Source organism: Coturnix japonica, chromosome 26 (genome assembly GCF_054131305.1).
Source record: "Coturnix japonica strain WE chromosome 26, WE-NBRP24, whole genome shotgun sequence".
Lineage (NCBI taxonomy): Eukaryota > Metazoa > Chordata > Aves > Galliformes > Phasianidae > Coturnix > Coturnix japonica.
In genome coordinates this window covers 2,683,992-2,700,348 of record NC_140688.1, presented here as the reverse complement: position 1 = coordinate 2,700,348, position 16,357 = coordinate 2,683,992, and the positions used below count along the sequence as shown (strand labels likewise).

General features: G+C 48.1%; 1 protein-coding gene and 1 long non-coding RNA gene across 4 annotated transcripts; both read right to left on the bottom strand.

The window, feature by feature from the left end:
- Window positions 1-96: 96 nt before the first annotated feature.
- On the bottom strand, window positions 97-1,452 carry LOC146756614 (uncharacterized). Its single transcript, XR_014937295.1, has 3 exons — window positions 1,349-1,452; window positions 328-441; window positions 97-244 (listed from the first exon to the last, which is right to left on the bottom strand). It is a non-coding gene; the product is annotated as an uncharacterized LOC146756614 (long non-coding RNA).
- Window positions 1,453-4,438: 2,986 nt separating this feature from the next.
- LOC146756613 (zinc finger protein 707-like) lies at window positions 4,439-16,121 on the bottom strand. Of its 3 annotated transcripts, XM_085523990.1 has the most exons (5): window positions 14,722-16,118; window positions 14,406-14,532; window positions 13,698-13,808; window positions 11,892-13,592; window positions 4,439-4,933 (listed from the first exon to the last, which is right to left on the bottom strand). In XM_085523990.1, the coding sequence occupies exons 1-4, from the start codon at window positions 14,743-14,745 to the stop codon at window positions 11,908-11,910; spliced, it is 1,947 nt and encodes a 648-aa protein (XP_085380116.1). In that variant the 5' UTR covers window positions 14,746-16,118; the 3' UTR covers window positions 4,439-4,933; window positions 11,892-11,907. The 3 variants fall into 3 exon arrangements, with proteins under 3 accessions (XP_085380116.1, XP_085380117.1, XP_085380115.1); XM_085523991.1 differs by lacking the exon at window positions 11,892-13,592 and having other exon boundaries at window positions 4,447-4,933; window positions 14,722-16,121; XM_085523989.1 differs by lacking the exon at window positions 4,439-4,933 and having other exon boundaries at window positions 11,610-13,592.
- Between the last annotated feature and the right edge of the window lie 236 nt (window positions 16,122-16,357).

Below are 16,357 nucleotides of genomic sequence, written 5' to 3'. Positions count from 1 at the left end.
CCCATATAGACCCCATAGCCACCCATAGAGCCCCATAGACCCCTATAGACCCCATAGACCCCCATAGAACCCCATATATACCCCATAGACCCACCATATTCCCAGTGCTATAACCCAGCACCAATAGGATCCCGTCGGGGCACCCGCTCTTCAAGTAATGCTGGCTCCCCATAGGGAAGAATAGGACGTCCCCCACTTCCACCTCGAAGCTCAGGCTCTCCCCATTCTCCAACACCAGGCCGGCCTGCATTCGCATATTCATGAGCTCATTAAGCCTCATTTGCATCCCACCCCCCTATATCCCCTATATATAATATAGGGCCTTACCTTGCCACAGCCTTGGAGGATGTAAGCCAGCTCGTTAGCGTTAAGATGATAATGGGGTTGGCCAAGTTCATTAGGGAAGATCCTTAGGGTGGCTATGGTGAGAGGATCGGGGTGCTGCAATGAGTTATATATAGGATCATATAGGGTTATATAGGTTTATATGGGGGTCTATGGGGTCCTATGGGGGTCTATGGGGCTCTATGGGGCTCTATGGGGGTCCTATGGGGGGTCTATGAGGGTCGTAGGGGTCCTATGGGGTCCAATGGATCACTATTTGGCAGCTATGGGGGCTAATGGATCGCTATTTGACAGCTATGGGGCTCTATGGGGTTCTATGGGGGGTTATGGGGTCTATGGGGCTCTATGGGGCCCATTGGCCTCTATGGGGTCTAATGGGTCTGTATTTGGCAGCTATGGGGCTCTATGGGGTCCAGTGGAGGGTTATGGGGTCCTATGGGGCTCTATAGGGTCCTATGGGGTGGCTATGGGAGTCTATGGGGTCCTATGGGGCTCTATGGGTCACTATTTGTCAGCTATGGGGCTCTATGGGGGTCCTATGGGGGGGCTATGGGGTCTAATGGATCCCTATGGGGCTCTATGGGGCTCTATGGGGGTCTATAGGGTCCTATGCGGTGGCTATGGGACTCTATGGGGTCCTATGGGGGGTTATGGGGCTCTATGGGGTTCTATGGGGCTCTATGGGGTTCTATGGGGCTCTACGGGGGAATATGGATGACTATTTGGCAGCTATGGGGTCCTATGGGACTCTATGGATCACTATTTGGCAGCTATGGGGCTCTATGTAATCCAACGGATCACTATTTGGCAACTACGCTTTCCAGTGTAACCTAATGGATCACTATTTGGCAACGCTGGTTTCCTATGTCTTTTAATGGCTCACTATTTGGCAACAATGGGCCCCTATGAAAACCAATGACTCCTTATTTGGCACCTATGCATTCCATTGGCTCACTATTTGGCAACCGACCCCTCCAAGGTCCTGGCAGCTTAAAGGCGTTACCTGAAGGAGCGACTGGATGTAAATGAGATTCATTGGTTCCATCCAGGTCCTGGCAGGTCGATACGGAGCCCAGTGGAAAACTCCGCCATTAAATGGTGCCGGAGGGGAACCTAAGGGGGATAGAAAGGTCCTGGAAGGTTAAAGGAAGGGTCCTGGAAGGGGAATATGGGATTATATGGGGGTATTAAGGTCCTGGAAGGGGAAGAATGGGGTCTAATGGGGTCTTATGGGGTCTATGGGGTCTTATGGGGTCTATTAAGGTCCTGGAAGGGTAATGCCATGGAAGGTCCATGCCATGCCCTATAGAATATAGGGGAAATCCTATAGGGTTTTAGGGTAAACCCGCGAGGTAAATGGATTACAAGGTAGGGGAATAAGGGTTAAATGAAGCCATAGAGGAAAAGGAAGGATATTCTTAAAGGTGGAAGAGAGAAAGAGGAAGTGGAAGCAAAACCAAAGGCTGCGGCCTACCTGCACCACGTAGCCATGGACGTTGGCATTAAAATGCCAGTGGGGGACCCGGAGCGCTCCGGGTTTGATCCTGATTAAAGCCAGGCTCATTATGGCTTGATGCTCGTGGAGGCTTTGAGCGAAGACGCGAGCTTCTCGATCCGGATAACGCTTGGGATCCAGCCAGTACATCGCCCATTGGATTTCACCTCCAGGGTAGCGTTGTGGCTGGAAAGGAAATGGGCTTATTCCTTTTCCTCTTCCCCCTCCCCTTCCCCTTCCCATAGGAAAGGAAGAAGATACCCCATAGGACCCTATAGGACCCCATAAGCCCCATAGGACCCCATAAGACCCCATAGGACCCCATAAACCCCATAGGAATCAATAGGAAGCAATAGGACCCCATAGAACTCCATAAGACCCCATAAGACCCCATAGACCCCATAGGACCCCATAGGACCCTATAAGACCCCATAGGACCCCATAAGACCCCATAGGACCCCATAAGACCCAATAAGACCCCATAGACCCCATAGAGACCCCATAAGACCCCATAAGACCCCATACACCCCATAAAACCCTATAAGACCCCATAGACCCCATAGTCTCACCCTATATCCTCCTATAGGATGAAGCCGTTAGTGCTGTGTAACTATTGCCTCAGCCGTATGCAAATGAGGGCTGGAGGAGAGCTCTGATTGGTTGAAAGACCAGGAAAAGCTTCGTTTGATTGGTTAATAGGGGGAATTTGGGGCTCCTTCCTTCCCCTTATGGAGTTCTATGGGGTCTTATGGGGTTTATGGGGTCTATGGGGTCTTATGGGGTCTTATAGGATCCTATTGGTTCCTATGGGGTCTTATGGGGTCCTATGGGGTCTCTATGGGGTCTATGGGGTCCTATGGGGTCATATGGGGCTTATGGGGTCTAATGGGGTCCTATGGGGTCTTATGGGGTCCTATGGGGTCCTATGGGGTTTATATGGGGTCCTATGGGGTCTAATAGGGTTCTATGGGGTCTTATAGGGTCCTATTCATTCCTATGGGGTCTTATTGGGTCCTATGGGGTTGTATGGGGACTTATGAGGTTCTATGGGATCTTATGGGGTTCTATGGGGTCTTATAGGGACTTATGGGTTCTATGGGGTCCTATGGGGTTTATGGGGTCTTTTGGGGTCCTATTGATTCCTATGGGGTCCTATGGGGTCTATGGAGTCCTATGGGGTCTTATGGCATCCTATTGGGTTTAATGGGATCCCATAGGGTTCTGTTGGGGTCTTATGGGGTCCTATTGGTTCCTATGGGGTTCTATGGGGTCCTATGGGGTCCTCTTGAATCCTATGGGGTCCTATGGGGTCTTATGGGGTCTTATTGGTTCCTATTGGGTCTTATAGGGTTCTATGGGGTTCTACGGATTCCTATTGGTTCCTATGGGGTCTTATGGGGTCCTATGGGGTCTCTTATGGGGTCTCTTATGGGGTTCTATGGGGTCCTATTGATTCCTATGGGGTCTTATGGGATCCTATGGGTTTCTATGGGGTCTTATGGGGTCTTATGAGGTCCTATTGGTTCTTATGGGGTCTTATGGTTTCTAATTATCCTATTGATTTCTATGGGGTTTATGGAGTCCTATGGGGTCTTATGGAGTTCTATTGGGTTCTATGGGGTCCTATTGGTTCCTATGGGGTCTCTGGTGTCTTATGGGGTCCTATTGATTCCTTTGGGGTCCTATGGGATCTTATGGGGTCTTATGGGGTCAATGGAGTCTTATAGGGTCTTTTTGATTCCTATGGAGTCCTATTGGTTTCTATGGGGTCTTATGAGGTCTTACTGGTTCTTATGGGGTCTTATGGCTTCTAATGGGGTCCTATTGATTCCTATGGGGTCTTATGGGGTCCTATTTGTTCCTATGGGGTCTTATAGGGTCTTATGGGGTCTGTGGGGTCCTATGGATCCTATGGGGTCCTTTGGGTATTATAGGGACTTATGGGGTCTTATGGGGTTCTACGGGATCTTATTGGGTTCTATGGGGTCCTATTGATTCCTATGGGGTCTTATGGGGTCCTATTGTTTCCTATGGGGTCCTATGGGGTCTTGTAGGGACTTATGGTTTCTATGGGGTTTATGGGATCCTATTCATTCCTATGGGGTCTTTTAGAGTCCTATGGGGTTCTATGGGGACTTATGAGGTTCTATGGGGTCCTATGGGGTCTCTGTGGGGTTCTATGGGGTCTTATGAGGTCTTATAGGGACTTATGGGTTCTATGGGGTATCATGGGGTCTTATAGGGTCTTATTGGTTCCTATGGGATTCTATGGGGTCGTATTGGTTCCTATGGGGTTCTATGGGGTCTTATGGGGTCCTATTGGTTTCTATGGGGTTCTATGGGGTCCTATTGATTCCTATGGGGTCTTGTGGGGTCCTATTGGTTCCTATGGGGTCTTATAGGGTCTTATGGGGTCTGTGGGGTCCTATGGAGTCTATGGGGTCCTATGGGGTCTTATAGGGACTTATGAGTTCTGTGGAGTCCTATGTGATTCTTATGGGGTCCTATTGATTTTTATGGGGTCCTATGGGGTCTATAGGGTCTTATAGGCTCCATCCCCCCCATATACCCCATATCCCCCGCAATAACACCAGACCCTGTCGCTCTTCCGCCATCTTTATTCTCATCCAACCGCATCCATCATCTCCCCCCTCCCCCCCACCCCCGGCAACACATCGACCCTCGTTAACCCCATAATTAACCCCTTAATTAACCTCTTAATTAATGCCTTAATTAACCCCCCCCCCCCCATATTAACCCCATCGGAATGAAGGAAGAACAAGACGCCGACCAATCGGGCACCAGCTTTGTTAACGTGTGCGCATTAATTAATTATGCAAGTGAAGGGGGCGTGGCTTTGTCAAATCCCACCACGCCCAACCAACTAACATTGAGACCTCATTAGCATGTGATTATATATTCATGAGCCACTGGCCTGATTTGCATAGCCCCGCCCCCTTTCCCGGTCCCTGTTATTAAGTGCTAATGAGGCCTCGATTAATGGATTAATTAATTAATGGCAGCTCATTAATTAATTAATCATTAATTAACTAATTAGGGGGGGGCGGAAGTCGCTCCGTCGTCGATATGGACCTGGAAAGAGAAAAGATAGAGCTAATTAGGGTTAATTAGCCTAATAATTAATAATCAATTAATAATTAATTAATCATCTGTCATGGTTTTGTAATTTTGTAATTTTGCTATCAGTATTCCACATCATAACATCATGTCAAGTAGAATACTAACAGAAGATACTTCTGTTGAATGTGCAGTCCACAGAAGAAGACTACGTATCCCAGAGAACAACAGGGGTAACAATAAGTCACGGGACCAGGACGCTGTATAATCTCGTTCTCAGGCTGGAGTGCCCTCCTTCTTCTCTCGAACTTCTCGGAGAGTGGGAAGCGTTCCAGCCGTGTCGCCTAGAGTTCACAGTAGGCCTCTCGGTTTTCGGGGACTCTCTCTCTTTGTTTCGTTTGATTTGTTAGCCTCAATTATATTATATTGTGTTATCTTGTATTTCGGTATCATATTTAGTAAAATAAGTTTTTCCTCCTTAGATTGTCGCTGTTTTATCCCACTCCCTTTTTTCCCCCTCCTTTCCGGGCCCCGGGGGGGGGGCCCATGGGGTGGCTTCCCCTGTCACGAGCATAGGTAAATCTAAGTAACCTGTGACAGATTTTTTGGTGGAGAATGCGGGCATAGAGCTTTTTAGCTTTTAGAACGACTCTCTCTTTACTCTTAAAGAGCTTCGTTAGGGGAGTGTTATCTTTTCATAGCTGCTCACGGAGAACGTGACCTTGAAATACCAGACAAATTGTCAACATTAAGGGCTGCTGTACATTCTCAGCATTGCTATCTAACTTTTGTGTAGAAAACAAAGGGATTTCTTTCTCCCTTAGAGCAAAGCTAGCTAGCTCTGACTTTTACAGAGCCTGCCAGCTATGAATCCACTCTTCATCCCAGTTGCTCTGTTTAAGGGATTGAAAGCAATTATGATCTTCTTAAAGTATTGGTCAACTATTAACACCATAATTTGATGTTGTGGAATTGTGCAGGTATATAGCCTAATAAGGTGGATACTGATGGAGACACCTGCCTGGTACTTTTACGAGATGTGGTATGGTCAGAATTTTGGCACCTACACCCCAGATGGAATTGTGAATCTTACAAACACTTGCATCCCAGATGGAACAGGCAATTTTACAAATACTTGCATCCCAGATGGAACAGGCAATTTTACAAACACCACCATGTTTAATTCATTGTACAGGCTAAAAAAACCCTTTTTATTTAGGTTGTACTCTCAGATTTCCACACGCTTCTCAATAACTGAGATAGGGTTCATACTTGCATTCATGTTATCACTATCAATGCATGCATATATGTTCCTATGCATTCGTTCTATGCGGAAGTCTCCTCCAGAGCCAGAGAATGATGACTGGCAGGGAATATGGAAAGGTTTAGGAAAAGTCTTAGAAGCATGGGGACCCGCAGTGTCATGGGATTTCACTCTTGAACACCTAAGTGACCCTAAGAAATTAAGTGAGTATTTGGGTCAGAGATCTAAGGAGGTAAACCTTATGTGGGGTTTGGCTTATGCATACCGTGCTTTGTATCATACTATTCTGGAGAGAGAGAGTTTCCGATCTGAGATTCAAGCCCAAGTTAATTCTGATCAGTCACAGGAGGCATCAGTAGCAATATCAGTTGCCCCTGTGGAAGGCAAGAAATGGAAACGGGTGTCCATGCGTCTAGAACGAAAAGAAGAAGCACAGGGGGGGGCAGCAGAAGACCCAGGTGCCGGGCATGGAGCAGTACCGAAAAAAGCAAAGGCAAAAACCAAGAGGCATGAAGAAGAGACTGATGATGAGGAGGAAATCACCTATTGTCGACCTCTGAAGCTGACTGAAATCCAAGGCTCAAGAAAGGAGTTCACACGGCGTCAAGATGAAGGTATCCTTGCTTGGTTGCTTTGCTGCTGGGACAACGGGGCCAACAGCTTGTCTCTAGATGGTAATGAAGCTCGCCAACTAGGAAGCATTGCCTAAGATGCAGGTATCGACAGAGGGATTAGCAGATGTTCGGATGGAGCTGCCACTCTCTGGTTGCGGCTGTTAGAAGCCGTGAGAGAAAGGTACCCCTATAAGGATGCTTTGAAGCCTAAATTTGATAGTTGGAATACCGTCCAAAAAGGTATTCAGCGCCTGAGGGAATTGGCCATGGCGAAAATGTTGTACAGCCCTGATCCAAGCAAACTTGACCCTGAGAGAGTGAGGGCCGATCCTGACATGTGGCAGAAAATCACAAGTACAGCACCAGAGAGAATTGCACAGTCATTGGTATCAGGATCTAAAGGATTCGTGGACAGATGGCCCCGAGTTGTTGAGCTGATTATAATGCTTCAAACCACCGATCAGCAGCTCCCCCAACTGCATGCCGCAGTTTCTGCCATCTCACGGCTAGAAAACCGAGTAGATGAAATGTGCAAGAAATTGTTTCCATCAACTAATTGTAATGATCCCGTAATAGTATCAGAAACAACTGATGAAGGTCAATCCTCGTACGGGCCACCAGGTCTAATGAAGGATCTGATCAAACTAGTCCAGTCCTACTCCCCACCTGCATCATCAAAAGTCTCAGCTGTTAAATGCACACGCTTCCCAGCTCGAGCAAAGAACAACAGTACGATTGCACCGCGTGTTTCCATGTGGCGCTACCTACGTGACCGTGGAGAGGACATGAGGAAGTGGCATGATCAGCCCACGTCTGCACTACGAGCACGGGTGAAAGAACTACTAGACATACCAACCACCAGTGGAGTTGCTCCAGTCATCACAGGTAACCAATAGAGGGGCCCTGCCCTCAGTCAGGGGAGGGAAAGGGAGTTTATTGGACTGTGTGGATTCGATGGCCTGGCACATCAGAACCACAGGAATATAAGGCGCTGGTGGATACCGGTGCACAGTGCACCCTAATGCCCTCCAGTCATGAAGGGACAGAATCAATCCATATTTCTGGAGTGACTGGGGGCTCTCAAGAATTGACTGTGCTGGAGGCTGAAATAAGCCTCACTGGCAAAGACTGGCAAAAACATCCTATTGTGACTGACCCAGGGACTCCATGTATACTGGGTATTGATTACCTCAGAAGGGGGCATTTCAAGGATCCTAAGGGGTATCGATGGGCCTTTGGGATAGCTGCTGTAGACATGGACAACATTAAGCAGCTGTCTGTTTTGCCTGGCCTGTCAGAGGACCCGTCTGTTGTGGGGCTGCTACGAGTAAAAGAGCAGCAGGTACCAATTGCTACGAAGACAGTGCACAGACGGCAGTATCGCACCAACAGGGATTCCTTGATCCCCATTCATGATTTGATTCGCCAGCTGGAGAATCAGGGAGTGATCAGTAAAACTCACTCACCTTTTAACAGTCCCATATGGCCAGTGCGTAAAGCCAGTGGAGAATGGAGGCTGACAGTAGACTACCGTGGCCTGAATGAGGTCACACCCCCATTGAGCGCTGCTGTGCCGGACATGTTGGAACTCCAGTACGAGCTGGAGTCAAAAGCAGCCAAATGGTATGCCACCATTGACATTGCCAATGCCTTCTTCTCTATTCCTTTGGCCGCAGAATGCAAGCCACAGTTTGCCTTCACCTGGAGGGGCATTCAGTATACTTGGAACCGTTTGCCCCAGGGGTGGAAACGCAGCCCAACCATTTGCCATGGGTTGGTCCAAACTGTACTGGAACAGGGTGGTGCTCCTGAACACCTGCAGTACATTGATGACATTGTTGTGTGGGGCGATACAGCAGAAGAAGTTTTCACAAAAGGAGAGCAGATAATCCGGATTCTTCTACAAGCTGGCTTTGCTATTAAGCGAAGCAAAGTAAAAGGACCTGCCCAGGAAATTCAGTTCTTAGGTATAAAGTGGCAGGATGGACGTCGTCACATCCCAGCAGATGTGATCGACAAAATCACTGCCATGTCTCCACCAACTAGCAAGAAAGAGACACAATCTTTCCTGGGTGCAGTGGGCTTTTGGAGGATGCACATTCCAAACTACAGCCTCATTGTAAGCCCCCTTTATCAGGTGACGCGGAAGAAGAATGATTTTGCATGGGGCCCAGAGCAGCAGCAGGCTTTTGAACAGATTAAACAAGAGATAGCCCGTGCTGTAGCCCTGGGGCCAGTACGGACTGGACAGGATGTAAAGAACATCCTCTACACTGCTGCTGGAGAGAAAGGCCCCACTTGGAGTTTGTGGCAAAGAGCCTCAGGAGAGACCCGAGGCCGACCCCTGGGATTCTGGAGTCGATCATATAAGGGGTCTGAAGAGTGCTACACTCCAACTGAGAAGGAGATCTTAGCCGCGTATGAGGGGGTTCGGGCTGCTTCCGAAGTAGTTGGGACTGAAACACAGCTCCTTTTGGCACCTCGACTGCCAGTGTTGAACTGGATGTTCAAAGGACAGGTTCCCTCCACCCATCATGCTACCGATGTCACCTGGAGCAAGTGGATTACGCTGATTACACAGCGAGCGCGAATGCGAAACCTCAATCGTCCAGGAATCCTAGAGGTAATCATGGACTGGCCTGAAGATAAAAAGTTTGGAACATCACCAGCAGAAGAGGTATCACGTGCTAAAGAGGCCCCACCATACAACGAATTACCAGAAAATGAAAAGAAATATGCCCTATTCACTGACGGATCATGTCGCATTGTAGGGAAGCATCGCAAATGGAAAGCTGCTGTGTGGAGCCCCACACGACAGGTTGCAGAGGCCACTGAAGGTAAGGGAGAATCAAGTCAGTTTGCAGAGGTAAAAGCTGTCCAGCTGGCCTTAGATGTTGCTGAACGGGAGAGGTGGCCAATGCTGTATCTTTATGCTGACTCATGGATGGTGGCAAATGCCTTATGGGGGTGGTTACAGCAGTGGGAACAAAATAACTGGCAACGGAGGGGAAAATCTGTTTGGGCCGCTGAACTATGGAAGGACATTGCTTCCCGAACAAAGAATATGGTTGTAAAGGTGCGTCATGTGGATGCACATGTGCCCAAAAGTCGGGCTACTGAAGAACAACAAAACAACCATCAGGTAGATAAAGCTGCCAAAATTGAGGTGGCTCAAATCGACTTGGATTGGCAGAATAAGGGCGAATTATTTCTAGCTCGATGGGCTCATGAGACCTCAGGCCATCAAGGAAGAGACGCAACATATAAGTGGGCCAGAGACCGAGGGGTGGACTTAACCATGGACGCTATTGCGCAGATTATTCATGACTGTGAAACATGTGCCATAATTAAACAAGCCAGAAGGATGAAACCTCTCTGGGAGGAAGGGCGATGGCAAAAGTATAAATTTGGGGAGGCGTGGCAGGTTGATTATATCACCTTGCCACGATCTCGCAGTGGTAAGTGTTATGTACTCACTATGGTAGAGGCAACCACTGGGTGGCTTGAAACATACGCAGTACCCCATGCAACTGCTCGAAACACCATATTAGGTCTTGAGAAACAAGTCCTGTGGCGACATGGCACCCCTGAAAGAATTGAATCTGATAATGGGACACATTTCAAAAATTCTCTTATAAATACTTGGGCCAAAGATCATGGCATTGAGTGGATTTATCATATTCCCTACCATGCACCAGCTTCTGGTAAAACTGAACGATATAATGGGTTGTTGAAAACTATGTTGAAAGCAATGGGTGGTGGAACATTTAAGCACTGGGAGAAGAATCTGGCAGAAGCCACTTGGTTGGTCAATACTAGAGGATCTGTCAATCGTGATGGTCCTAGTCAATCTAGCCCCCTACACACTGTAGAAGGAGATAAGGTCCCTGTTATACATGTAAAGAACATGTTGGGAAAAGCTGTTTGGGTCCTTCCAGCTTCTGGAAAGGGCAAACCTATCCGTGGAACTGTCTTTGCCCAGGGACCTGGGTGCACTTGGTGGGTAATGCAGAAGGATGGGGATGTTCAATGTGTGCCACAAGGGAATTTGATGCTGGGGGAGTGCAGTCAATAATTTTATGTATCTATATATATATATATATGTTTGCATGTGTAGTGTATTTTAGTTATTATAGTTGTACATTTAGTTATGTTACATGCAATTCTACTATTTAGCTATCATAATTTTACATACGTGTATATATATGTATATATATGTATATATTAACCATGATGTAATAATGTAGAATAAGGGGTGGAATGTCATGGTTTTGTAATTTTGTAATTTTGCTATCAGTATTCCACATCATAACATCATGTCAAGTATGGATACTTCTGTTGAATGTGCAGTCCACAGAAGAAGACTACATATCCCAGAGAACAACAGGAGTAACAATAAGTCACGGGACCAGGACTCTATATAATCTCGTTCCCAGGCTGGAGTGCCCTCCTTCTTCTCTCGAACTTCTCGGAGAGTGGGAAGCGTTCCAGCCGTGTCGCCTAGAGTTCACAGTAGGCCTCTCGGTTTTCGGAGACTCTCTCTCTCTCTGTTTCGTTCGATTTTGTTAGCCTTAATTATATTATATTGTGTTATCTTGTATTTCGATATCATATTTAGTAAAATAAGTTTTTCCTCCTTAGATTGTCGCTGTTTTATCCCACTCCCCTTTTCCCCCTCCTTTCCGGGCCCCGGGGGGGGGTGTGGGGTGGCTTCCCCTGTCACGGGCATAGGTAAATCTAAGTAACCCGTGACAGTATTCCACATCAGAACATCATGTGGAGCACAGAGAAGAACTACACATCCCAGAGGACCTCAGTTTCAATAAGACTGTATTATATTGTGTAATCTTACATCCCAACATCATAGTTAGTAAGGTAAGTCTCCACCTTAGATTGTTGCTGCTGCTCTGTTTGTTTCCCTGAGCCCAGCTCCCGTCTCCCTACCCCTTTTTCCTTCCCATTAATGGGGGGCGGGGAGCCCATAGGCCTGCTAACCCCAGTCACGGACATAGATTGATCTAGATAACATAATGACACACTCCTGTGTGGATGCTCTGATGCAGCATCAGTTCAGAACTCCCTTTGAAGCTCTTACCACACTCAGGACACTTTCAGGGTATTTCTTTTGTGTGGATGTGCTGGTGGCGCTTCAAATCAGAACTCCTTTTGAAGCTATTCCCACACTCAGTACATTTAAATGGTCTCTCTCCCATGTGGATAAACTGATGGGAAGAGAAGCTGGAACTCCATTTGAAGCTTTTCCCACACTCAATACATTTAAAGGGTTTGTCTCCCGAGTGGACATTCTGGTGCAGTTTCAATTTAGAACTGCTTATGAAGGCCTTCCCACACTCAGTGCACTGAAAGGGTTTTACTCCTGTATGGATGCGCTGGTGGCACTTCAGTTCAGAATTGCTTTTGAAGCTCTTCCCACACTCAGGGCACGTATAGGGTTTCTCTCCCGTATGGATGCGCTGGTGGCACTTCAAAAAAGAACTGCTGGCGAAGCTCTTCCCACACTCAGTGCACTTAGACAGTTTCACTCCTGTGTGGATGCGCTGGTGGCGCTTCAAATCATAACTCCCTTTGAAACTCTTCCCACACTTAGGACATATAAAGGGTCTCTCTCCCATGTGGACGCGCTGATGGGAAGAGAAGCTGGAACTCCATTTGAAGCCTTTCCCACACTCAGGGCATTTAAATGGTTTGTCTCCTGAGTGGACATTCTGGTGCAATTTCAATACAGAACTGCTTTTGAAGCTCTTCCTACACTCAGGACACTGAAAGGGTTTCAGTCCTGTGTGGATGCGTTGATGGCACTTCAAAACAGAACTGATTTTGAAGCTCTTCCCACACTCAAAGCACTTATATAGTCTCACTCCTGTGTGGGTGCGCAGGTGGAGCGTCAATTCAGAGCTGCTCCTGAAGCTGTTACCACACTCAGTGCACTTAAATGGTCTCTCTCCTGTGTGGATGCGATGGTGTTGGGAGAACTTGGAACTGCTTTTGAAGCTCTTCCCGCACATAGAACACTTATATGGTTTCTCTCCTGTGTGGATGCGCAGGTGCATCTTCAATTCATAGCTGCTTCTAAAGCTCTTCCCACACTCAGTACACTTAAATGGTCTCTCTCCTGTGTGGACGCGATAGTGGTAGATGAGGCTGGAACTGTTTTTGAAGCTCTTCCCACACTCAAGGCATTTATATGGTCGCTCTCCTGTGTGGACACGTTGGTGTCTTTTGAGTTTAGAACTACATTTAAAGCTCTTCCCACACTCAGGGCACTTGTACATTCTCTCTCTTCTGTGGATACACTGGTGGGAAGTGAGGCTCCCACTGTCCGTGAAATTCTTTCCACAATCAGAGCACTCGGAGGCTCTCTCTCCTGTGTACATGCACTGCTGGCCAGTGGGGTGGACTCTCCTTTTCATGCTCTCTGCAGAATCACAGAACTCGTAATGCCTCTTTGCTGAGTGCATGCACTGGTGGTTAGTGATGCTGGAATCTGTTTTAAAGCTTTTCTCACACTCAGTGCACAGATTCTGCTTTTTCATCCGGCACACATCCTTGCTCCTGGTTTCCTCAGGCTGCTTTGGACCTATGGTGAAGTCCACTGGGTTCCTCAATGTCATTCCCAGACGCTTTCCCAGGGGCTTCTTGATGTGCTCACCCGGCCCATGCTGCAGGCCTTCATGGGCATCCCTTCTGATTTCTTCCATAGAGATGTGACCCCACTGTCTATCTGCTACACAACTTCTCTGCAGAACCTCCTTTGCATTTTTGATCCCATCAGCTGCTGGATGACAGACAAAATGCAGCAATAGCACACGGTGCCCAACATAAAACACAGGCAGAGAAGGCTCTTACAGCCCCAACATTCCCCTTCCCTCCACCATCTCACCTGGGATGAGGTCTCCTGGCATGGCCTCAGGGCTACGCACATCTGGGATCCAGGGGTCTTCCCCACTTTCAAGCAGGGAGATCACCACGGGCTTGGGGCCTGGAAATGGAGCTTCAGGGAGAGAAACAGGGAACAAGAGAGCATTTCCATCATGCTGGCACAGTGCCTGTTCAACAGCTCACTCTGTCTCCCTCCCCAAGGAGAAACCACCATTTGGGCCTGAATGACACCACGCCTACAGCTTCCCTTGGAGCAAAGAATGCTTTGACATCTCTGAACATTGTGAAGGGATATTTTTTCTTTCAAATTAACTTTAAAACAGATTACTTATTTTCTTACAATCTACCAGTGGTCAAGGCATCAAAATGTTGATGGCAATTGCATGTAAAATCCTCAATTTCATAGCAGTATTCAGGGAGTCATCTGTGAGCTGGAGCTGGTGGCACCATGCAACACTCAACACAAGGGCTGGTTTTCTACCTCCTGGCTGATGCCTCCTTGCCAGCACTGACTCTGCAGCTTTGATCACAGTGCCGTGCATACTAATCCCTTCTGAAACTCATGCTTCTCAGTATCTCCTTTCTTGCTGGCACTGTGGTGTTAGTCAATATGTAGCTGCATGACAATTATTCAAGGCCCAGCTTGCAGAGGCTCATTCTGCACAGTTAAAGGTGCCCTAACAAGGAGGAAAGGCAGACAAGCTCTCACCCAGCGAGGCCACGCACTGGTACGTCTCCAGCATCACGTCCCGGTAGAGCGCTCGCTGCGCAGGGTCCAGCAGCGCCCACTCCTCCCTGCTGAAATACACGGCCACCTCCTCAAAGCTCACGGGCTCCTGCAAGCAAAGAGGCTCCCTGCTGGGAACAGCCAAGGCCCAGGCAAACAGTGCACACAGGACAGAACCTCCCATCTCAGCTGCTTCCCTGTCCCCTGCACACACACGCTGGCTGAGAGCACCTCCCTCTTCCCCTGCATTCACATCCCTGGCCCTTTGGCCTCTCCTGCCTGCTTCCCCAGCCCCTACCTCAGCTAGATGTGTTGCAGACATTTGCTGCTCTCCTGCAGGCTGGGATGATCACGGCTGGAAGGCAGAAGTTGAACTGGAGCCTGCAGGGAGAAGAGAAATGGCAGGGGAGCTGTGAGGGAATGCAGCAGTCCCAGTCCCAGCTCAGCCCTTCTGCAGGGCGCTGCCTGGGCTTACAGAGGAAGACAATGAGCTGCAGTACAGGAAACAGCCTAGCTCAAAGAGATAAACTGCCACAAAGCTGTTTCATACTGGGAGGCTGATGCAACTGGTAGCAGACACTTAGTTCAACAGCTGAGACTGAGCTGGGGACTTAACGATAAAAGCAAGGCAAGGAGGCAGCCATCTTATCCCAAAACAGGGAGCAGCACAAGTGCCCCTCCAGCTCTGCTGCACAGCAGCAGGCTGCACTACAGGACCTGCCTTCAAACAGGGCTCTCTGCAGCTCACACCTGCACAGAGATCCCTTGCAGCTTGACGTCAAGACTCCTCCTCAGTACAGATCTTCTCTAAGGCACCTGTGGTTACTTTGGAGCTTTAATGTGCTCTATAAGGCTCTGCCTTAGTGGGACCGTTTGATTCCTTCCACACAAAGCCTTGAGCAAGTTTGGGACTAGGAGAGGATCCAGCCACATCCTAGCTCCTTACCTCTGTGGTCTGAAGACATGAGAAAGAAAGGGGAAGTACTCTGAGCCTCGTGACTCAATGGGATGGCCTCCTGTAGCTGTGCGTGTAACCCTACCCTCTATGCAGTAAATAACCAAGTGTATCCAGTCACCTCAGAAGGGGAGTTTTATTGGAGGTCTGAGTGGAGAAGAAAGTTGAGGACATACAACAAGGACAGGCTGTGCTGACTGGGGGATCTTTTGACTGACTGCAAGCACGTCTAAATGGGACGGCTACCCAGGAAAGAGCTGCAAAAATACTGTTAGAAAATGGTATAGCCATCCAACCATCCAGCAGGAGGTGCAGAAAAGCACCTGGTTCATGGAAGAACACTGTGAATGCAGCCCCCAACACACAAACACAGCAAGCCTCAGCGCAGATGGCAGCTGCCAGCAGAGCAGCCTGCTAGAGCACTGCCTCTACAGATCCGTGAGAGGAACACCTGGTGGCAAATGGATTAAATCCTCTGGCAGATGTCTGTACATCCTCTCAGGAGTGGAAGTAGCCTTGGGCTTGCTGAAATCAACCAAGCCCTCATAAAAGGGTTGGGAAAAGTACTTTGTGAAGGAAAATGATGTAGTTCTCAAAACCACCTGCTGCTGATGTTACCTAAAAGTGATGAGGGCTCACATTCCTTGTGTAAGGAAGTGCAAAATGGCGAGGAGTCAACTGGATTTTACACACTTCTCAAATAAACAGGATGGCTTACTTAAACACAGAAAAAAATCAACAAAACATCCAAAAAACTCCTGAAAAGAGAGAGTATCTGACAGCACTGCAGCCAAACCAGCCTGTGACGGTCACAACCACCACCAGACAATGCTGTGCTGGGAATTTTAACCGAACCAGGAAGGCAACTGACCAAATAGTAGCAGTGCTAAACAGAATAATTATGGCATCGTGGACTTATTCCTCTTTGTGATGCCAAAGACAATGCACAACACACCAGGAAACACTCCAGCAATAACAG